Below are 24,832 nucleotides of genomic sequence, written 5' to 3' on the forward strand. Positions count from 1 at the left end.
TCGAGGGCTACTAGCCCAGGCCATCAGGGAAGTAGAGATACTTTAAGCAACCCCCATCGCAATCGCCAATCTGCACTGGTCATGCAGACATCCTGTCCAACATGTGCAATCTATGGCGGCTGCAATGGCGGAGTTAACTCACCAAAACCAAGAACTAAGAAGGGAGATTAATCTAAGAAGGCAGACGCATGAAGAGCACGAAGAAGGAGGACAAATGCAAAGTCAAGAAGATAGAGAGAACGCTAAAACTGGAAGTCAGTTAAGGGGTACCACTTCACAAAAGGTGCCACACTTGGAAAAGGAGATGGACCAGATGAAGAAAGTCATGGAAGAGATGAAAGAGAACATGAGAAGGGCAAATCTTGTAGAAGATTTGGTGCACAGAACTAACTCCCCCTTTACGACTTCCATCAACGGTCACCCTCTACCACCAAAGTTCAAGTTGCCTTCTATGGATTCATATGATGGGACACAAGACCCTTTTGATCACATTGCCACCTTCAAGACCACTATGCATCTTCAAGGGGTTCCCGATGAAATAATGTGTAGAGCCTTCCCTACCACCCTCAAGGGCCCAACACGAGTGTGATTCGGCAAAATACCCCCGAATTCAGTAAGTTCTTTTGAAGAATTAAGCAAGTTGTTTGTCAATAACTTCGTCGAAGGATAGAGACACAAACGTTCTTCGTCCAGCCTGTTAACTATAGAACAGGGGGAAAATAAAAGCTTGCAGTCTTTCATCACCCGCTTTAATAGGGAAGCCTTGATGGTGGACAAGATGGACGATAAGTTGCTATTAGCAGCTTTCCATAACGAAGTTAATTCAGATTTGTTCATCCATAAGCTTTATGAGCAAGAGCCTCAAACTATGGCTACACTCGTCCATTCCGCTCAGAACTTTATGAATGCAAAAAATGCGATCATAGCCAAGAAGAGGAAGAGAACTAAGAAAATGGAAGCGAATTGCCACTCTGAACAAGGCCTTCAATATACTCCGTTAAGCATGCCACTTTAGCAAACAATATGGAACCAAGATAAGAAGGCAAGCTCTTCAACATGGAACCAACAATATACTCCGTTAAGCATGCCACTTGAGCAAGTTCTTATGCAGATCAAAGACGACCCTTCGCTGAAGCAGCCAGAGAAGATGAAGGGGGACCCCAACAAGCGCAATAGGAATAAGTATTGTCACTTCCATAGAGATCATGGACATGATACAAACGAATGTTTTGATTTAAAGCAGCAGATCGAGAACCTTATTAAGCAAGGGAAGTTGAGAAATTTCCTTGGACGAGATCACAAGGACGAGAAACTGAAAGCGAAAATGGAAGAGCCGTCACGACCCCCACTTCGAGAAATAAGAGTTATCATAGGTGGAAATTTAGCAGGTCAGTCGTCCAAGTCAAGGAAGACGTACATGAAGGTAGTGCAAAACGTTCAACTCTCTAGACGATCGCCAAGGACGAGGACCACGGAAGAACAAGCCATCACGTTCATGGACGAGGATGCTGATAGAGTTCATCACCCACGTGATGATGCTATCGTCATCACTTCACTTATTGCGGACTATACAACCAGAAGGGTATTGGTGGACAACGGGAGTTCGGCAGACATTTTGGACGAGATCAACTTTGTCCAGTGAACTCACCTTTAGTAGGATTCAGTGGAATGAAAGTGTAGCCTGTGGGTACCATCACGTTGCCTATAATGGTAGGGGCATATCTGCAGCAAGTAAGTAAGGACGTGAATTTCCTAGTGGTTGACTGTTCGTCGTCCTACAATGCCATAATTGCAAGACCAACTCTAAATAGTTGGAAGGCAGTCACGTCCACTTACCACCTGTCGGTTAAGTTCCTAATAGAATATGGAGTAGGTCAAGTGTAAGGAGACCAACTAGCAGCTAGAAAGTGCTACCTGGCCATGTTGGCCATGGATGAACAAGTTCAGACAATGAACATTGAAGAAAGAAAACTTATGGCGGAGCCCACTGAAGCATTGGAAGACATTTCATTGGACAAGGATAGACCCGAGAGATGCACAAGAGTAGGGGCAGATTTAGAAGAAAAGACTAAGAAAGACCTCATCCGCTTTCTGAAGAAAAGTATTGATGTATTTGCTTGAAGTCATGAGGACATGCCGGGTATAGACCCTAGGGTCATCACCTATTGTCTGAATGTATATCCTTCTTCTAAGCCTGTACGACAGAAGAAGAGAGTGTTTACCTCTGAGAGAGACAATGCCATTAAAGAAGAGGTGCAGAAGTTGATTGTAGCAAAGTTCATCTGAGAAGTGTATTACCTAGACTGGTTAGCCAATGTAGTAATGGTCAAGAAGGCAAATGGCAAGTGGAGAATGTGTGTAGATTTCACCGATCTAAACAAGGCTTGCCCCAAGGATAGCTACCCATTACCATGCATTGACCAGTTAGTGGATTCTACTACGGGTCAAAAGTTGCTTAGTTTCATGGATGCTTTTCTAGGCTACAATCAGATAAGGATGGGCGAAGCAGACCAAGAGAAGACATCCTTTGTCACTAGCCAAGGATTGTTCTGTTATAAAGTGATGCCCTTCGGTTTGAAGAACGCAAGGGCAACGTACCAACAGTTGGTCAACCACATGTTTCATCCTCAAATTGGACAAAATGTAGAAGTTTATGTAGATGACATGTTAGTGAAAAGTCTGGATGAGGGAAGGCACCTGGACGACCTACAAGAGACTTTTGATACACTTAGGCAATACAACATGAAGTTGAACCCCAGCAAGTGTGCTTTTGGAGTGTCGTCAGGAAAGTTCCTGAGATTCATGGTTTCATATAAGGGAATTGAAGCAAATCTAGACAAGATCCAAGTGATCCTAAACATGGAGCCCACGCGAAATATCAAAGAAGTCCAATCTCTTATCGGACGAGTTACTGCCCTTAACAGGTTTGTCTCTAAAGCCACTGATAAATGTTTGCCATTTTTTAAGGTACTTAAAAAGGCGTTTGAATGGACAGACGACTGTCAAAAAGCCTTCCAAGATCTGAAGACTTACCTCACTACAGCTCTTTTGCTAAGTCTTTTCATGCTAGGAAAGGAGTTATACTTGTGCTTAGCGGTGACTCTACACGCCATCAGTTCAGCATTGGTGAGGGAAGAAGGAAAGGTACAAAAACCTGTATACTACACAAGCAGAGTGCTAAGGGGAGCGGAAGGATGATATCCACAAATGGAGAAGCTGGCTTTTGCATTAATAACAACTTTTAGGAAGCTGAGGTACTACTTCCAAGCTCATGTTATCAATGTCATGACGGATCATCCGCTCAAGAAGGTAATAAGCAAGTTGGAAGCCGCAGGACGACTAATCCAATGGGCTGTCGAGCTAAGTGAGTTTGACATCAAGTTTCAGCCAAGGCATGCAATAAAAGCTCAAGCCCTAGCAGATTTCATTGCGAAGTTTACACCAAGCTACAATGACTTAGATAGGATGGAAGATAGTAAAAAGTGGGTTGTCCATCTAGACAGCTCGTCCACATAACATGTAGGAGGAATAGGAATCGTCTTACAATCCCCAGAAGGAGACAAGTTAAAGCACAAGGTTCGTTTGCAATACTAAACAACTAATAATGAAGTGGAATATGAAGCCCTACTTAAAGGGCTGGAGTTGGCTAAATATGTGGAAATGAAGTCAATACTCATCTTGGGAGATTCTCAACTGATCATGGGTCAAGTAAATGGAATGTACGAAGCTAAGGAAGGACGAATGAGGAAGTATCTAAATAAGGTGATGCACCTCATGAAAAGATTTGAGAAAGCTAATTTTGTTCAAATTCCAAGGGAAGAAAATGTGGAAGCAGACACCTTGGCAAAGGAGGCCTCAGCAGACAATGCCATGGACGAGTATGACGAAATCTAGTACATACCGAGCATTGATATCTCAGAAGTGCAACAGGTAGAAAGCAGAAGAAATTGGATGACTCCAATAATAGCATACCTGATGGACAGATGGCTCCCAGAGGACAAGGACGAGGCTAGAAGACTTAGAACCAAATCCGCCAGGTACATCCTTTTGGACGGAGTATTATATAAAAGAGGCTTTTCTCAACCTTATCTCAAGTGTTTAGCTCCAAACAAGGTGAACTATGTGATAAGGGAGGTCCATGAAGGCGCATGTGGTAATCACTCAAGAGCCAAGTCACTCGTCCACAAGGTCGTCCGAGCAGAATATTACTGGCCAACTATGCTGATGCTAACGCATACGTCAAAGTATGCGATCAATGCCAAAGATTCAGTAACGTCCCTAGACAGCCATCAGAATACCTCACCCTAATGATGGCTCCATAGCCCTTCGCATAATGAAGGTTAGACATCTTGGGCACTTTTTCCACTTGGAACCAGGCAGATGAAATTCTTGGTAGTTGGGATAGACTATTTCACCAAGTGGGTGGAAGGAAAACCCTTAGCAAATATCAGCCAACAAAACGTCAAGAACTTTGTTTGGAAAAACATCTTATGCAGGTTTGGAGTGCCCAGAGTTTTGGTATCTGACAATGGACGGCAGTTTGACAATGCACTTTTCAAAGAAATCTATGAACACTTTTGGATTCAGAATCATTACTCCTCACCCGCCTACCCACAAGCAAATAGTCAGGCCAAAGTCGCAAACTGATCCTTATTGAAAATCATCAAGACTTGGCTTGAAGGGGCAAAGGGAGTATGGCCAGATGAGCTATCGGGTGTTTTGTGGGTATACAGGACGACAATGAGAACCCCTACAGGGTGACGACATACCAAGATAAGGATAATGAGGAGCAACTATGCCTGAACCTTGACTTAATAGACAAGGTAAGAATGGATGCAAAGCAAAGAACAGCAAGGTACAAAAACCTCATGGCCAGACAATATGACGTAGTGGTAAAGCCTAGACGTTTCAACATAGGGGATCTCGTCCTAAAAAAGGTTTCTTTGGCAACCAAGAACCTAGCTCATGGGAAATTGGGGCCTAATTGGAAAGGACCCTATAAAGTTATCAATTGCAAGAGATAAGGATCCTACTACTTGGAAACCCTGGACGGGAGGAAATTGGAACACCCATGGAATGTTGAGCACCTGAGGAGGTATTATCAGTAAAATGTTAACATGAACGAGTACGACCCTAGACGAGCTTGGCAGTCGAAAATTATCCTGGACAAGCTCGGAGTCTATCTACTTGTTGAGTTTGTTTACCTACATGTTTTTAGTATTTTTTTATTATTATATTGTGGTTATGGACGAAGTTATGGAGTTTGTATTTATTAAATTCCCTAAAAGGCATTAGTTTGTAAGCATGTGCCTCATCTGTGAACAATATTTATGCTATGTACAAAATGTTGTGTGAATTCCAAATCTCCATATTGTTTTCGTTCAAGCTAACCCACAAGGGGGCTAAAAGCCCAAGACGAGTAAATTCTCTGGACGCAAAGATGTAACGTCTATAAGTTTTCCTAAGAGTAAAACAAGGAAAAGCTTAGGCATACTTGTCCAAGTCATGGACGAGGGGAAGCCTTATAAAGCATACTCGTCCAAATTAAGGACAAGGTGAAACCTTTAACGCATTTATCCAACCAATAGACGAGAAAATGCAAGCATAAATATCTCATTTCTTGAATAAAAAGCCAATTGAAACAATCCAATCTTGGGACAAGTGAAAAGTTAGGCAAAGGAAACTTTGTGGATAGAATGTAAAACCAGCTCGCAAGTCATAGGACGAATGAAGCTAAGGGAAAAATACTACCATCCACAAAGACGAGTTACATGTAAAAACTCAACAACAAAAATATAATTTTACCATGGACGAGCCAAGGCTGAAATTAATATTAAAAGAAAACAGCATTCGTCCACACAATGATAGAAAATAAATTTTCATTCATTAACTAAAGGGTGGACAGCCTATGTCCAGAAACCCTTGTTAAGTAAAACAAACTGAAATGATTGTTTAAACCTCGTCCTAAAACCATGGACGAGGATAATGTATTTGAGTTGCACAAAAAGGTCCCAAAACTAAGGACCAAATGAAAACCAAAAAGAAAAAGAAAAGTACAAGGATCATTGAAAGATTAAAATCTCGTCCTTAAGCAGAAGGGGCATTAGTGTTGGGATCGTCCTGGGGCAACTGAGTAGTAGCGTCATCCTCAATATTGACGTCCTCGGAGCCAGTTTGAACAAGAAAGCTAGTGGCGGCAGCCAAGTTGAGCTTGATAGAGCTAAAGTCAACCTTAGGGAAGTTGTCTACAATGTCCATTCGAAAATCCTCAAAGCTTGTTGCATAATTACAATCCATCAAATCCGTAAACTCCTTGGACGCCTTGAATTCAGCCACAGCATCTTCTTTGGCCTGGGAGAGAAGAGTAGTCAACTCATCATTCTTCTTTTGTAAATGATCAAGACGAGTATCTTTCTCCACTGCATCAATTTTTAGCTCCTCAATCAAATTTTGATGCTTAGTTGCTTCCACCTTAGCTTTAGCAGCTACCTCAGCCCATTTTTTGCAGTCATCCTTCACCTCTTGAATCCTCATCTCTAACAAGATCCTCGTCTTGTCCAGTCCTGTGGCCTACCTAGATGTCACAATAAATTTTGACATGGCCTATAAAAAGGTAAAAACAAAGGATGGTTAGACGAGGAAAAATTGTTAAAATGCAAAGATGAGGTAAGGATATGAACATACCTTAAAGAGGTCATGAACACCAGAATGTTCAAACTCCTTTAAGGACATGTTATAGCAAGTGTTTATGTCCTCGTCCAAAACAGCCATCTGAAAACACTCCCAAGCTAGATCTTCATTTTCAATGATATTTGTAGGGGTCTTCTCAGAGGGCTAGGATGAGGTAGGCACAGTCGTCTTGGATGGAGGAGTCTTAGACGGAGTGGGCTCAATCAGTGTGGATGAGTCCACATCAAAAATCTTGACAAATGGTTGGGACGAAGGGAGGCTAGACTTAACCACTTGGGATGACCCAAGTTTTGCCTTTTTGCCTCGACGACTGGGAAGGCTTCCCAAATCAAAGTTCTTTGGCAGGGCTTTCCTTTTGTCCCCAATCAACGGACGAGTTTGAGACTGAACCTCAGGACGACTCCCTTCACCCACAACTTCTTTTCCTTTATTTTCCTTCATTGTTGACATTCCTAAAACAAATAGTAGTTATAACAATAAGTAAAATAATAAATAGATCAGAAATGCACAACATAGAATGTTCAAATAGCCAATAAGTAGAAACCTACTTCTGCGTACAGTGACCTTGTGAGCAATAGCCTCGTCTGACGGCTCAGGACCAAGCCCACACTTGGCAGGATGTCGAAGGGTGACTAGAGAATGAAAACTCCTGTCGACGTGTAGACAAGCCTTATGGACGTGGTCATGGTGGAACTTGCTTAAAGACAGACGTTTAACAGCTGTAAAATAATAAGTAAACGAAGGTTAGAAATACAAACAAGAAATAAAATAAAGAGAGAAAGAAGAGTAAAAAGGGGAGGGACATACCTTCAAGACGAAGGTTCCCTAAGTCCCCAGAGTAAGGAGCAAAAGGATCCCTGCCAACGTCCACAGGGTTCCTTGCCCAATTCCTGTCAAACGAGGCTAGGGATTTGATTAACCTACAATCATTAGCCCTAGCTGTGAATTGGTAAAAACCACTGGATTGATTTATTTCAGAGGGTTTATAACAATAAAGGAACTTGTCCATAGTAAGAGGACGATCCCCACCAAACACTTCCCCTCACAAAATTTGCATGGAGATAACTAATCTCCACACATTAGGATTAAATTGACATACACCTAAACCTAATCTAACTAACAACTCTCTAGCGAATGCATTTAATGGCAACCTAAGACCACCTAAGAAATAAGCCTCATAGACGCCTATTCCAAAACGAGGATTGCAACACCATTCTCCACGGATGGGCAACCTACGGTTAAGCTCATCCAGGATTTGGTACCAGATTCTAAGATTGTTAAGCCTATGTTCACTCGTCTTGGAATGAACATCTACTGCATAACTATAGACGATCTCCACCTCGTCTATCGAATTAGACGAAGGGACACTAGATAGGGTACCGGCTTGGGAACCAGAAGCTTTTCTAAGTTGTTCCTGGATAACTTCTACAAGGAACCCAGGCACACTAGAAGTGTACCCCTCGTCCATAGAACTCCCCTCACTACTATGGCTACTATCACTAGAACCACTACAGCTAGTGGTGTCATGATACTCGTCTATAGCTTTCTCTATACTATTACTAGACAAAGAAATAACTGTCTTAGACATTTTTTGGAAACTTAAAACCTAAAGATAGGAAGAAGGAGAATACCTGGCTCTAGACAGAAGAGGACTTTAGACGTAGAGAGGCTTCTAGACGAGGAATGTTAAGAAGGAATTTTCAAAAAATCTAAAGGGTAGATGAGGAATTCCACTATTTATAGGTAGCCCAACAAAGCACTTGAGTGACACAAACCAACCAGAAGATGACACTTGGTGTACTCCTCAAAAGAATAAAACGATACAACCAGTAGCCATCAGGATTACAACACGTGGCACATCCAGTCATTGACATAAATGCATCTGACCAAAAAGTGATCTGAGAACATACATTTCCTTAGACAACCTATGGACTAGGGGGCAACTGATGGTGTCAGAAAACAAACTCCATACTCGTCCATTAGGACCGTCCAAGGAAAGACCAACAAGGGAGAACCAAGGGCATGTAGCACTCGTCCAAGGCTTCCTTGAAAAGCTCATCTGTCCATAAAAGCATTTGGACAGACAAGCTCTACACTTTAAGCCTGTGACAAAGGAAATTAAGCCTCTTTGTCATGAATCGTTTCCAATGACAGTTATGGAAAATGAAGTCAAGAAATATAACTCCCACGGCAGTTATAGGAGTTAACTCCAAATCCTATGGATTCCTCAATAATAGGGGAAGTTATGAGATGAATAGCCGCTTACATCGACCTATATAAACACTTTTACTCCCATGAAGAACGGTAAGTTCATTCTAGACAATATTCCTAGAATCTTGGAATTTTAGATTTCCTAAAGAAAGAAACTAACTTCATCATTGGAGGATTTGTGGCTGGTCACCCCGGTCTCCTCTGACTTTTGTCAATTCTTTTTCAGGCCCAACACATCATTGGAGCCCGTATCATCCAACCTACTGATTTTCCAAGAAACATCACTATTATTTAAGGGGTTTCCCTTGTTTGGATTCCTCATTTTTTTTAGTTCAAAAATACCCCTACACCCCTATGTTTAAGCAGAGACAAAACTAAATGACAATCCGGTAAAAATGCAACTCTACTATATATATATAATTTTTATTTTAAAAGTCAATTTGAAAAATAACAGGATAGTGGTCCTATTTTTTAGGCCATGTTTTAGTAGGAGTTGGAGTTCCATTTTTACCGGATTGTCATTTAGTTTTGTCTCTGCTTAAACATAGGGGTGTAAGGGCATTTTTGAACTTAAAAATGAGGAATCCAAACAGGGGAAGCCCCTTAAATAATAGTATAAATATAGATATACACATATTATAATAACAAACCAATAAAAAAACCACCTTCAATCACCACCAAACCAAACCAAACCAAACCCACAAGCAAGTAAATGTTAGAGATAGTACACAATTAGTGAAGAAAGAGACTATGGAAACTTTGAAATCTGAGAATGAAGAGAATGAAGAAGTCTAACGGCTACTTCACAATGGTAACTTAAATAGAAGCAAAACGGTGTCGTATTGTTAAATGAAAGCAAAACGGTGTCGTGTTGTTAAATGAATAAAATAGAAGGAAACAAGTTTAGTGAAACAGTGCGTTTCCACTAAATACAAACGTCACCGTTTTGAACTCTGTCTTCCTCAATATTCCATCTTCTAACTTCAAGACTCACTCTGTTCTTCCAAGAGTTCACACAGAGTGGGAGTTATAGGGTTTGATCATAATTGCTCATAATTGCCTTCCCTGATTTCCGTTAAATGAAAGTTCAATGAGAAACTTAGACAAAATGATGCCGTTTGATTAAATGAGAAACGCAGTCGTTTTGGGCACTATGTCTTCTTCATCAGCCATCATTCCAGACTGGCTGTGTTTACAACTATCACTCTTGGAATTACGGCGCATAGTGTGGAAGTTGGTAGTTAGTTTGTTATTCCTGTTTACCCTCTAGAGGCTTCTTAGTGTAGATTAATTATGCTATATATATGAGATGTGGGTTAATGTAAAGGCAAGCTTGTCATTTGTAATCACAGAAGTATTTCTACAAAAATCTCTCTCTCTCCCTTTATCCAATTTGTTATTTTTCTGCCATTGTTGTACCTTTTGCAAGCTTCAATTTTTCTTTCATGGTATAAAATCTTTCAATAACCTCCAATCTCAAGCCTACATTTCATGCAAAATTGTTAAGAATGCAACTGAGAAAGATGCAATCAATACAAAACAAAAGAAAGAAGAAGAGCACAGATGCAGTGATGATCAAAACAACAAAGTTTACAAGCAAAAGAAGAAAGTAAAATTAAAGGAAAATGGCAACGTTTTACTTAAGTGATTGGCACGTGAGTAGTTGGCACGTGAGATTGTGTAAGTTCTGTACAGTTGTCATATTAGGACTGGATTAGTTTGTTAAAAGTTAGTTAGATTAGCTTGTTTCCCTCTTTGCTCTGTAACCGTGTATATAAGGCAGAGCCTTAGTGTAATTTAATTACTTCTTGATTCTAATCAATAAAAGCATACAGTTTTCTCTTAGAGTAGTTTCTAGAAGCTTTCTTGTTATGGTATCAGAGCTTGAATAGCTCATCAATGGCTTCCGCTTCCAACATTGCTTCAAATTCTGAAACTCTTCCCACCAATACTTCCAACACAGCAAATCACAGATCGTCCAATCAAGCACCTTCAATGGATGATGCAAATACAAACCCTTCGAGCCCTTATTTCATTTCACCCTCAGGTGTTATTCTAGTTTCCCAACCACTGATTGGTCCAGAAAATTATCTCAGTTGGTCAAGGATAGTGTTCCTATCTTTGAGGGGTAGGAACAAATTTGGCTTTCTTGATGGTTCGATTCCTACACCTGATCTTTCTCATCCTTTGTACAATGTGTGGCACAGAGCAAACACCACAATTCTTTCATGGATGGTGAACTCTTTGAGCAAGGATCTTGCTACCAGTGTCATGTACATTCACACTGCAAGGGATTTGTGGATTGATATGCGTGATAGGTTTTTGTAACCAAATGTTCCAAGATTCTTTGAGATTCAGAAAGAAATTTCAAAGCTTTCACAAGGTTCCTTATCAGTGAGTTCTTATTTTACAAAATTTAAGATTTTATGGGATGAACTTGTGCATTATCAATCTTTCACTGCTTGTACTGGTGCTTGTACCTGTGGTTCCCAAAGAAATCAATTGAATGCTCAGCAAAAGGATCAAGTTTTTCGCTTTCTTATGGGACTCAATGATAGTTATTCCACTATTACAAGTCAAATTTTGACCACTGAGCCATTACCTGCTTTGAATAAAGCCTATTCTTTGATTTTGCAAGAAGAAAAATGTAGGCAAGTTGGTCAAGCTGATTTGGTTATTGAGCCAACAGCTCTGTATGCTAATAATGCTAATCCTAAGGGGTTTCAAGGGCATCAAGGGTGGAATCAAGGTGTGAATCATGGAAACCAAGGTGGAAAGAATGGTAATTCAAGGAAAGAGAGGCATGTTTGTACTTATTGTGGACTTGTGGGTCATGTAGCTGATAAGTGCTACAAATTACATGGATATCCTCCAGGCTATAAGCACAAAGGGAAGGCATATGCTAACCAGGTCTCTAGCAATGGCACTCTTGGTAGTCTGTTTTGCAACAATGATGGTTTTGGGAATTTTCCTTCTCAACCTATGCAAGGTTTTACTAGTCAACCTGATCTAATGCATTGCTCACCACAGCATCCAGGAGCACAGTCTCAAGCACAGTCTCTATTTAATACACCTCAATTTCCTATCACCCAAAGTCAGTGTGAACAACTACTCTTTTTCCTTGCATCTCAGTCCTTCAAGGAAGCTAACTCATCTCAAGCTTTTCACCAGGCTGCTTCAGTTCTCTCACCACTATCCAATGTTGTTGCTACTATTGGCACCAGCTCTTCCATGCCTTATTTTACCAACTTCTCAGGTAATCCCTTTTGGTTACACCCTAATCCTTCTCATTCCATTTTTTCTGTTTGTATAGTTAATAAACAAGCATAAAAATCCAATACCTGGATTATTGACACTAGTGCCACAGACCATATGGTACATTCAGTGTTTTGTTTATCCACTATTACATCCACCATTAATACCTTTGTCTATTTGCCAAATGGAGAAAAGGCTTTAGTTACTCACATAGGCACAATTCATATCTCAGATCATCTTACCCTTTATGGAGTTTTATGTGTTCCATCCTTTACTTTTAATCTCATATCAATTAGTCAACTCACTAAAACCCTCTTTTGTTGTCTCGTTTTCCTTGGTTCCTTTTGATTTATCCAAGACCTAGCCAATTGGAACATGATTGGACTGGGTAAAGCAACAAATGGCCTCTATCTACTACAACACAAACTTCCATCATCATCTGTACTTGTTGCTTCTTCACAAACACCTGCTTCTCTACCTTTTGTTCATTCTAATTCTGTCAATAATAAGACTGTCAATGCTGATTTGTGGCATTTTTGTTTAGGGCATCCTTCTTATGCCAAACTATCATTACTACATTATCTTGTATCTGGTTTGTAATCTAATAAAATACCTTGTTGTGACATTTGTCATTTCTCTAAACAGAAGAGATTGTCTTTTCCTGTTAGTACTCATGTCTCTAAATGTGTGTTTGATCTTGTGCATTGTGATCTTTGGGGACCCTTTTCAGTTCCCACCATAGAAGGTTACAAATACTTTCTTACCATTGTGGATGATTACTCTAGGTGCACTTGGGTTTACTTACTTAAATCTAAATCTGAAACACAAGTTCTTATTCAACAGTTTTCTATAATGGTTGAAACTCAATTTGATACAAAAATTAAGTGTCTTAGAAGTGATAATGGGACAAAGTTCATTATGAAGGATTTTTTTTCAAATCAAAAGGCATCTTGCATCACTTATCTTGTGTTGAAACTCCTCAACAAAATGCAATTGTTGAGAGGAAGCATCAACACATTTTAAATGTTGCAAGAGCTTTGAGGTTTCATTCTTCTTTACCTTTAAAAATGTGAGGTGACTGCATTCTCACTACAGTCTATCTTATCAACAGGTTACCTTCAAAGCATTTGCACAATAAAACCCCTTACGAAATACTTTTTCAAGTACCTCCTTCATATGGACATATTAGGACTTTTGGTTGCCTATGTTTCACTTCTACTCTTTGTCAAAACAGACACAAGTTTGCACCAAGAGCTAAAAAGTGTGTTTTCGTAGGATATCCACATGGTATTTAAGGGTACAAGGTTTTGGATTTGGAGTCTATCTCTACTTTTGTCTCTAGAGATGTCATTTTCTATGAGAATATTTTTCCTTTTGCCTCCATTTCTCCCACATCTGAATTTTCAAATCACTCCTCTCTTGATACTAGTTATGATTCTTTTGTTTTTCCTCATTCTATTCCTGACTCTTCCATTTCAGATTCTTCTTTTTCTTTCGATAGTGGTACTCCAATCCCTGATTCTGTAGAAACAGTTTCTGCAGACACTGTTTCTGTAGCTCATAATTTTGATTCCCCATCAGATTCTCCATTAACACATTTTACTCTTAATGTTGATTCTGAGCATGATCTTCTTCCTGTGTCTATACCTAGGCCTACTTCTCCATTACCCATCAGAAAATCCACCATACCACATCACCCCCCATCCTACCTCCAAGACTATTCTTGCAAGTCAGTCAGTTCTAAGCCTTTCTCTAGTCAGCCTTATAACATTTTTGCTTGTTTTACTTATTCCAATCTCAGTAAGAACTATAGGCAATTTGTCATGGCTGTTGATTCCACCTCACCAGATCCTACTTTCTTTCATGAGGCTATCCAATCTTCTGATTAGAGAGTTGCTATGGATAAGAAAATTGCAGCTCTAGAACTCACAAATACATGGACTTTAACCACTCTTCCTCCTGGTAAAGTTCCTATTGACTATAAGTGGGTCTATAGGACTAAGTATAAGTCTGATGGCTCCATTGAGAGGTATAAAGCTCGCTTGGTTGCTAAAGGTTATACACGGGGGGAAGGCCTTGATTACACTGACACCTTTTTTCCTGTTGCTAAGTCAGTTTCTGTCTAAATGGTCTTGTCTTTGGCTGTTGTGAAAGGGTGGTTTCTTCATTAAATGGATGTAAATAATGCCTTCCTCCATGGTGACTTGGATGAGGAAGTTTATATGAGTCTTCCACCAGTTTTCATAGCAAGAGGGAGTGTGTTTCCAATCCTGGTTATGGTCCTTTGGTGTGTAAGCTCAACAAGAGTCTTTATGGTTTAAAACAAGCTTTAAGGCAATGGTTTGCCAAGTTTTCTTATACATTGCTAAATTTTGGCTTTGTTCAATCTAAGGCAGACTACTCCTTGTTTACCTACACTAAAGGATCTTCATTTACTATTTTATTAGTATATGTTGATGACATCTTGCTCACTGGCAATGACCATGTTTGTATTACTGATTTGAAGCATCTGCTTGATACTAAGTTTGGCTTAAAAGACTTGGGTTCTTTGAAGTATTTTTTAGGTCTTGAAGTTGCTAGAAGTGATAGGGGTATAAGCCTAAATCAAAGGAAGTATTGCTTAGAGATTTTACAAGACTCTAGCTTCTTGGGTTCTAAACCAATTAGAACTCCAATGGAACAAAATTTGCATCTTGCAAAGGATGTAGGTAAGCTTCTTCCAGAAGCAAGCCAGTACAGAAAATTGATTGGGAGATTGTTATATCTTACTTTGACTAGACCTGACATCACTTATGCAGTGCATAGGTTGAGTCAGTTTCTTGTTGCACCAAGAGAGCCTCATATGTTGGCAGTTAATAGGGTACTGCAGTATTTGAAAGGTACACCAGGCAGAGGTTTGTTCTTCTCTAGCAGCTCAAGTATACAAGTTACAGCTTACTGTGATACAGATTGGGCAGGCTGCCCTGATACTAGAAGATCCATCACAGGCTATAGTGTGCTTTTAGGGAATTCTTTAATTTCTTGGAGGTCTAAGAAGCAAAGCACGGTCTTTAGATCTTCAGTGGAGGCATAGTACAGGGCAATGGCTATTGCAACCTGTGAGATTGTGTGGGTTCTTCAAATATTAAGAGACTTGAAGGTTGATCATCCAAGTAGTGCTCAGCTCTTTTGTGACAACCAGGTTGCATTACATATTGCAGCTAATCCTGTGTTCCACAAGAGAACGAAACACATAGAAGTTTACTGCCACTTGGTCAGGGACAAAATAACAGAGGGTGTGATTAAAACCTTTTATGTTTCAAGCCAATTTCAAATATCAGACATCTTTACCAAAAGTTTTAGTACTTCCAGCTTTTAGCAGATTAGTCAATTGTTTGGGTTTGATTAATATCTACTCACCAAGTCTAAAGACTTCAACTAATCAAGTCAATGATTTTGTGAATCATGACTTGAGGGGGAGTGTTAAGAATGCAACTGAAAAAGATGCAAGCAATACGGAACAAAAGAAAGAAGAAGAGCACAGATGCAATGATGATCAAAACAACAGAGTTTACAAGCAAAGAAGAAAGTAAAATTAAAGGAAAATGGCAATGTTTTACTTAAGTGATTGGCATGTGAGTAGTTGGCACGTGAGATTGTGTAAGTGCTATACAACTGTCATATTAGGACTGGATTAGTTTGTTAAAAGTTAGTTAGATTAGCTTGTTTCCCTCTTTGCCCTATAACCGTGTATATAAGGCAGAGCCTTAGTGTAATTTAATTACTTCTTGATTCTAATCAATAAAAGCATATAGTTTTCTCTCAGAGTAGTTTCTAGAAGCTTTCTTTGTTAAAAACCACCACTTCTGCTACTGCTAGGGTTTACTGTCAATCGCCATGGCTTTTCAAGGCAAGAAGCTCATCAATGATCCCATCGCATTCTTCCTATCTCATCAAAATGCATTAATTTGTTTTTACACATTTCCGTTTTGGTATAACAACCTCTTTATTAATTTTACATTTTTTTTTAACTCTTTGTTTGGTTACCATGAAATTTTCAAAAATTCAATTAGCCAGATTTTTTTGTTTTTGACTTTAATAGCCTACAGATGAGATGGAACTTAATATATTTGAATTTGGCCAAAATTGGGAATTTAGCCCATTTTTCAAACAATATAATTAGTAGTTACGATTTCAAAACTATATTTTTTACTAGCATCTCGAGTCTAAGAGACTTGATTTAGGGCCTATAAATCGAGTCTTTGGGACTCGATTTTCATGGGTTGATCACGTCTGATGTGGTATTTTTTCCACGTGTCGTCTACCTAGAAATCGAGTCTCTAAGACTCAATTTCTAACCAAAAATAATAGTTACAAACATTCATACTCAAAAGACCCAAAATGCAGAAACAGCAAAAACGTAGAAAGAAAGATAAAAAGAGAGAGAGAGAGAGAGAGAGAGAGAGAGAGAGAAGAAGAAGAAGAAGAAGAAGAAGAAGAAGAAGAAGAAATGGAGATGCAAGCTCAAGCCGACCCAGGCCGCGTCAGACCAGGCCGTGTCAAACCCAGGTCACAGTGCGACCCAGGCCCAGCGCAACCCAGGCCTCTCTCATTGCAACCCATGTTTCTGTTTCTGGGTTTTTTTTTTTTTTTTTTTCTCTCTTTCTTCTCTGATGAACACATTTTTTCAGAATTGTTGTTGTCGTTGTGGTTTTCTTTGTTGTTAAGGTGAGAATGTGTAAAGTGTAAAGGCCAAAATCTTTTCTTTTTACTGTAAATGTAATATAGATGTAAATCAAGTCTTAGAGACTCGATTTACAAGTGGACGCCACGTGAAAAAAGTGTCAACTCTGACCCAATCAAAACATGAAAACCGACCCTCAAAGACTCGATTTATAGGCCCTAAATCGAGTCTCTTAAACTTGAGATGCTAGTAAAGAATATAATTTTGAAACTGTAACTACTAATTATATTGTTTGAAAAATGGGCTCAATTCCCAATTTTGGTCTTTGAATCTGATTCCTTCCTTCTAAGATAGATGGTCCACTGTGGTAAGTGTAGGGTCTATCTAGATACCTACATTGATATAACGATACTCAGAAATTTTGCTCGGATCTTGATCTTCAACCATATTCTAAATAGATGGAAACTGCGTTCATGTTTCGTTGTTTTTGGCACTGATTGTGTCAATTAATTTAGTTCATCCATGAAGCTTTGTTGTTACCCTCTTGCCCATAAAAATTGGACAAATCTCTTTGGTCTTGTATCCAATGAGGATCGAAGTTAATTACAAGTTGAGTCACTCAAAACAATTTGATGGCAATAGGTCATTTTCTAAAAGGAGAGTGATGGCAAGGATGATAACATATTAAAATTAAGGGATGAAATTAAACTCCAACACAGTTCAGGGAAAATATATGTTTGCTTTGCCTTTTTCAAAAGCAATTTTAAGAAGCACTCTTCCTTATCATTATCTGCATTTTTTTTGGTTTTAGAAGATGGAAGGACTGGTTTTGGTACTGATTAAGAAAGTGGCCCTGAAAGCTAAATCTTGTATAGTCGTTATCTTTTTATTTTTTGGGCTGCTGGGGGGTGTTCTCTTTTCTCTTTTAGTTTTAAATTAATTCAAAACCTTAGAAACTAAAACCTTTACTCACCTTAATCTAATATAACTACATGGCATATCAAGCTTAGAAACAATGGAGAATTAGGGAAATGCTTTATGGCATTTGGAGTTTTCTGCTGCCGGGAGAGGGGAGGGAATTTGCGCTGTTGTTCCCTCTTATAGTCCTTGTCTCTAATATGTCAATGTGAAAGTTTATAGTGATTGAATAGGCAATGAGCTTTGTCAATTGCTACCATATTTCACTTTGACATATTGGATGTAAATTGAAGAGGCAATTAGCTTAGTTTACTTATCCAAAAATAAAAAAAGGCAAATAGTGTTGTACGGAAAGCCAAAACAGGGTTGAAAAAGTGATAAAAGCAAGTTGATAAAATTTGTTTGTAATTGTTTCAAGTACAAATTGTCCATCATCGTGAGCAAGATATACTTTTATTTAATAAAATATCCAATTACCTATCAATAAATGTGTGTGGTTCATGGCCTAGACTGGTCAGTGGTATGAAATTAAATAAGAAAAAGATTCTGAATCACAAAGAATTTTCATTTCAGTTTTTCTCTTTCATTACATGTGTTACTTGTGACTTTCAAAAAATGGTTTGTTTGGTTCTTTATGGAAGTAAAATTTGAGGGTTTTAGTCTTATACTATTGTAAGTGTTGGTGCCAATGAGTTGTTGAACTAAACATCCTAGGTTTGATCCCCACTAGGAGTTCCCCCGCGTTACCTAATACTTGGTTATGGCGTGTAGGTCATATATCCGTAAAGTACTCCCTAGGGTTGGGTCCAAAGGGCCCTGCCTTGGTGAGGTTCCATAGCATAAAAAATAAAATAAAATAAAATAAAATAAAAAAGAAGTGTTGTTGCTAATGAGCCTTGGCTCAAATCACATATCTTCCTTTGGGTCCTCCCATAAGAAGGAATGAAGGATAATGTAGGGGGTTCAATACCCACAAGGTGCATTGTGTAACTTACTAATAAAAAAATAGTCTTGGTTCTCTTTGGCTTTGCTTGATTCTACAAGGACAAGGTGAGGGGAAAAAAGGAGCTTAAAGTTATCTTCCTTTCTTGGGAAATATTATGTCCTTTTTGTCTTTCTTTTGGAGTTATATATGGGTAGTTATGGAGTTGGTCTATACCCTTGTGTAAGTACATCAATCTTTTGATTTTTTGGGCTTGGCAAGTAACGTGGCAAGTTACAATAAAAGAGAAATACAATGTAGTCTTTGCTTGTTGGAAAAATTGGTTTTTAATTGCTTGTCATTGTGGTTTCACTGTTGCAGATGTGGTAACTGAGTTCATCAAGGGACTTGTGGAGACTTATCATGGGCTGCAGTACTTAGATGGTTTTCCTGAGGTGATCTTTTTCTCTTGAGTTTTCTTCCATAATCAATGAGAAGCAGCTTATATATATAAATGTAGAATTTATAATGATACTTTCCCGCTTTGTGGGGATACAGGTGAAGGTTGTATTATGTGCTGATGTTTCAAATGCAGCATATGATAAATTTGCAATCATATCAGGTTTTAGACCATGAAAAGTATTAAATAATTTTTTATTTTAGTGTCATAACTTTGATCACCCTCTCTTAAACTTTTAATATCATCTGTTTATAGTAATTTTCTGGCCTAGAACAGTAGTTGATATTGAAGAATTAATACCATGAACTTAACCCGTCAGCTTCTGTTCTGGCTGACGGGTCAATATGTGACGTAAGACACGCAATGATATGCATACTGACGGGCTGAAGTCCCAAGTACAACTGACGGCAATTTAAAGCCTCTAGGATACTAAACGAAGCATGAAGGCTGACGTTATCTTAGCTGAAGGGAGGTACAGGCTGACACCTTAAAGGCTGACGGTTCCATGAAGACCATAACTTGGTCATCACGCATGGGTTTGAGAAATTGCTTGTATTCCACGCCAAGTATCAGAGTCCTATAAGGAAAGGATTCCGCAATCTACGCGCATAAGGATTCCTACAAGGAAAAGACTTCTACTCCAAGGAAGAGAGGTCCACCCTCTACTACTATAAAAACCCCAATACCCTCACAAGCCAAGGTATGCATAATTGACCCCGCTCTAGCACTTTAGAGTTGTAAGATTTTGATCAAGACTATTCTTAAGATTTTTTTATTTTTTTATTTTTTTTATATATTGGGTAATTACTTATATATTTTCTGAGTAATACAAGTTATTGGCATTTATTTGTATTTACAGACTTTGCATTTTCTAAAATAATTAATAAAAAATCATTTTACGGTGAATTGGGTTGTGATATGGTAAAATATTTTCATTTTACGATGCATCAAATACTATAAAAGTTTTTTCAAAGCATTTTCATGAATGTAAGTAAATTAACATTGAAAATGTAAACATTTTATTTACCTGCAAAGATGAAAACATTTTGTTATATAAAATGCTTTATAACGAAACAATAGAGCATAAAATTTAAAAATATTGCATTCATAGATACGTACACTTTCAAAACATGTGGTGAAATATCTCTCCCCTGTAGGAGCTTGTCTCTCTCTCGTGTAAGGGAGTTGTTGTCTCTCTCAAGTAGGAGTGTCTTTCTCCCATAGTTGGTGTAACTGTGGGCTTTTGCTTTGACTGTTCAGGAGTTTTTGTCTGCATATGGTCAAGTTGTAATCTCTAGTGATGGAACAAGCCATTTTGGATGGGCTGCAGAACTTACAGCTTACCAAAGAAGAGGAAGAGGGTATTCAAATAACAGCTTCTAGCAGAGCTAAGTGGTTGGAAGAGTGTCATCTCAGCTTGTTTGGAAAAGTTCTCTCTGATCGTCAGCAAAACCAACGTGCCTTAAAGAGCACTCTACGATCGGTGTGGAAGATGGGATCAAATCTGAGGATCGTGGAAGTTGGGAATGATATCCTCCAATTCAAGTTCAACTCTAAATACCAGATGGAATAGGTGGAGAAGAATGGCCCCTGGAATTTTAATAATAATCTTCTATTGTTATGCCGATGGAGAAAAGGATTAACAGCCACAAATATTGTCTTCTCTCACTCACCATTTTGGGTTCAAGTTTGGGGCGTCCTATTTGAGCTTATGATAGAAGACACGGGTTGAGATATTGGGAATAGGATAGGCAAGTTTCTTGAAGCAGATAAGAGATCTTGGCAACCAAATTAGGCGAAGTATATGAGGGTTAGGGTGGAACTACCTTTGAACAAGCCATTACATAGAGGAGGATACTTACTGAATAGGGAAGGAGAGAAGGTGTGGGTTACCTTCAAATATGAAAGGCTCTCAATGGTGTGTCACAAGTGTGGAATATTGGGCCATGACGACAGGCATTGCGAAGCCACAGAATTAGGGCAAGTGACGAAATACCAGTACTGCTAATGGATAAGGGCCAACAAAAGCTTTAAAGGAGGGCTGAAAAGTATGAAGTTGAGAAAGGAAGTGCATCATCCGTTAAGCATTGATTGGGGACGGACGGTTGCACAACCAACAACGGCGGAGGAAGCCATGATTGGTAGTGGAGAAGGAAGTAAGAGGCAAAAATAGCTAACTATTTTTTTTTTCTAACTATCTAGTTAGTAGTTTCAGTTTTCAAACTATATCATTTACTAGCATCTCGAGTTTAAGAGACTCGATCTTAGCCTATAAATCGACTCTTAGATGCTCGATTTTCATAGTCTGATGTGGCATCTTTTTTCACATGGAAACCACCTGGAAATCGAGTCTCTAAGACTCGATTTCCAAATCAAAAAAATTTGAAAAAATTTCAAGTATCCAAGTCTCTCATCTACAAACCAAAATACCAAAAAAAAAAAGAAAAAGATCACCTCTCAAGGCTATAGACATTCTGCCGGAAGATAGCATAATTTGGATGGAAAACAAATGAGGAGTTTTCTCTATCAAAAGTGCCTATTATGTTGCACTTCCTATTGTGGAGAATTCTGAGATGGGTGAGTGTTCAAGCAGAGATATTAAGACTCGCTTATGGAAGAAAGTGTGGTAACTCCAGCTTCCTACCAAGGTCAAAATATTTGCTTGGAAGGCTTGTTTGGATGGGCGCCTACTAGACTAAATCTGGCAAAGCGAGGCATAATTGTTGAGGCCGAATGTTCACTCTGTTAGAAAGATGTTGAAAGCACTAGTCATGCATTAATTTATTGTGACAAGGTTTGTGAAGTATGGTGGAATTGGCAAGGTTGTCCAATAAATCTGTTGGTTGAGAACATATGCCTTATGGACTTAGCTTTGAAAATATTGGATGCTGGGAATTCGGTTGGCCATGGAGATGGAGCTTCAACGAATCATTGTGGAGTCCGACTCAGTTGGGGTGGTTGACGCTATTAATGAGAGCAACTGCAATTGTGAGTTTGGGATGGTCATCCAAGGACCTTTACACCTACTTCGGTGTTTTAGGAGCTAGAAAGTGAGACACTTGAAAAGGGACTACATCAGAGCCGCGCATGAGCTTGCTCAGATAGCTAAGACACATGGATCTTCTCAGCAGTGGAAAGGAATGGAGCCGCCAATGATACGACATGTGTTGCTGTTTGATAAGGCTAAATGTTAATTCTGTATTAGTTTGCTCTTTCTTTCCTCTTATTTGTGCTCTGTTGTCTGCCAATTTCAGTTTAATGAAAATCTAGGTTCATTTTCAAAAAAAAACAAAAAACAAGTGGTGAAATATAACAACAACAAACATCCTGAAATTAGAATTAAGTGCAATACCTAGAGATGAAAATATCCCCTCACCACTCACAAAATTTTTTCACCACTTCCACTTTTTCACTTTATTTTTTATAATTTTATTTATTTATTAATTTTTTGATAACCATAATTTTATTTATTTAATGTTTAAGAATAAAAGTTATTTTTAAAAAACTTTACATCTCAGCCATTAAAGAGTACTACACCAAATACTTGATCTCAATCCAACACCCACCATCTATTGGCAGTAAAGTAGGATCCAAGAGGGCCCTGGTGCCACCAACTTGAGAAAGGATACTGTGTTTCCGTATTACCACATTAGCATCCTATTTGGTATTTCATACCCAATAGATGATTGACAACTGGCGGGAGTTTGAAAAAATTTCAGGGCAAAATTGTCATTTGCGTTGTCAGAGTGAATTGAATGACAATTTTGCCTGAAATTTTTTCAAACTCCCCAGTTGTCAATCATCTATTGGGTACGAAATACCAAATAAGATGCTGATGTGGTAATACGGAAACACAATATCTTTTCTACACCAACTCCATCTTACACAGTACAGCTTAGCTGCTCAAGCTACTTTTGTTTCTTGAGAATAGACTAGGCCTACTTGGTGGCCCAAAAATTTGAGATTTAAAATTTATATTTGAGTAATAGTAAAGACACATAAATTAACACAATTTTGTGTCATAATTTGTCACGTGATAAGTTATAATTGGTAAAAGTATGCTTATTAATTACAATTCATTGCATGACAAATTATAGTACCAAATTAAATTAATTTAGGATAAGATTTAGGAACAGTATTTATGTGTTGTTTCTTAAATTTTCTTTTTAAGATTCTATTATGTAATACCTAAGTTCTTGTACCTAAGTTTTGTCTATTAATTTATATGTCGCCATCATTAATTTCTAATATTACCCTTCGTAAAACAATAGCAAAAGGAAGTTTCTTCATGTTTCCTTTTCATTGTCCTCTCTTCATTCATTTTTGTCGTGTCAGGACAAGGACAAAAAAAGGAAAGAAAGAAAAAAAAAACTTTCAAATTTCAGTGGTCCAAGATACAAGATACTTCTTTTGGTTAGCTAGTCACAGTCAGCACCACGTATGCGCGGATTAACATAACAATTGTACACAGTCGTACTGATTCAGCACTGGCTGCAGCCTGCCTGTCACAGCTGAACTTGCGAGGAAGTACATTAATTAATAAGTGTATTTTACATTTTTCCTTTTTTGAGAAACGTATTTTACTATTCCCTTTTTTAAGAAAAATATTTTAGTATTCCTAGTGTAAGATTATAATATTATATTGCTGCATTTTAGTTAGTTTATTTTAAAAATTTATTAAAAAAGAATTCATAAAAACCACACAGTTGTATAATAAAGAATTTATTAAAAATAATTTATAATTTGTATTAAAAATTAAAATCTTCTTGTGTGGGTTTCAGTTAACTTAACTGGTAAAGTCTCTGATGGTTGTATAAGAGATCTGGGGTTCAATCTCCGCTTACACCAAAAACTGATTAGTGTCTTGGTCTGATGATAAAAAGCTATCATCAAGAGCAGATGCCATAAATTGAAACTCTCTCAAAAAAAAAATTAAAATCTTCTTGTGAATAACAGTATGCTAGTTTTAAATAAAGATAAATGGAGCTCTCCAATCAATGATGAGTATCTTAAATTTTGTGATTAGGATTATTAATGTGAGGATTTATGTGGTATATAAATCATTAAAGAATGTAATAAAATGGAAAAAAGTACTTTATTAATGTGTTTGAGATATTAAAAGGACGAATACAATAGAAAGAAATAGCCAATTTCTCAATATGTGATAACATTGACATTTATCTCCATTTTTTTGAATGAATAAATTTTCTTTCACTTCTGGGAGCAAAACTGTATTTCACTCCCACTAAATCCTCGGAATAAATACAATATTTCTTAAAAGTTAAAACATCTTTTAATTCCTTTCATTTCTAGTTTCCGAAAAAAAAAAAAAAATTCCTTTCATTTTCTTTTCCTCCATCTTTGACCATTCACTGTTGTTTGTTCCGTGGAGTCTTAAAACTCTATTGGAATGATGGATTTATTGAATAATGGATTCTTGAAATTATATTTTCCTTTTCCTTTTGAGGATAATTCAAAAGTCATAAGTAAGGAAAAGCGGTTTGAATTTTAGTTCTCTTGCACAAAAAAAAAAAAAAAAAGGACACAATAACACTAAAATACAAGATTTTTGGGTTGAAATTAATACTATAACTTGTTGTGTATTTAACAAATTAAATATAAGTGTAAGATTTTTATCAATATATATATATATATATATATATATATAAGTGTAAGATTATAATATTGACAACATTTGATGAATCAAACAACC

At 38.0% G+C, this 24,832-nt stretch overlaps 1 protein-coding gene across 1 annotated transcript; it reads left to right on the forward strand.

Annotated features, from left to right (window-relative positions):
• The first annotated feature begins 1,084 nt into the window (after positions 1-1,084).
• LOC136065188 (uncharacterized) lies at positions 1,085-1,642 on the forward strand. The gene has a single exon (XM_065768004.1). It carries the CDS (start codon positions 1,085-1,087, stop codon positions 1,640-1,642), a length of 558 nt encoding a protein of 185 aa, XP_065624076.1.
• Positions 1,643-24,832: the final 23,190 nt, after the last annotated feature.

The sequence above is a fragment of the Quercus suber genome, unplaced genomic scaffold (genome assembly GCF_002906115.3).
Source record: "Quercus suber isolate HL8 unplaced genomic scaffold, Cork oak 2.0 scaffold_874, whole genome shotgun sequence".
In the NCBI taxonomy this organism is placed as follows: Eukaryota; Viridiplantae; Streptophyta; class Magnoliopsida; order Fagales; family Fagaceae; genus Quercus; species Quercus suber.

What these genes read in the sequence shown, in the direction of transcription:
- LOC136065188 (XM_065768004.1), top strand. Translation starts at nt 1,085, where the DNA reads ATGCCACTTGAGCAAGTTCTTATGCAGATCAAAGACGACCCTTCGCTG.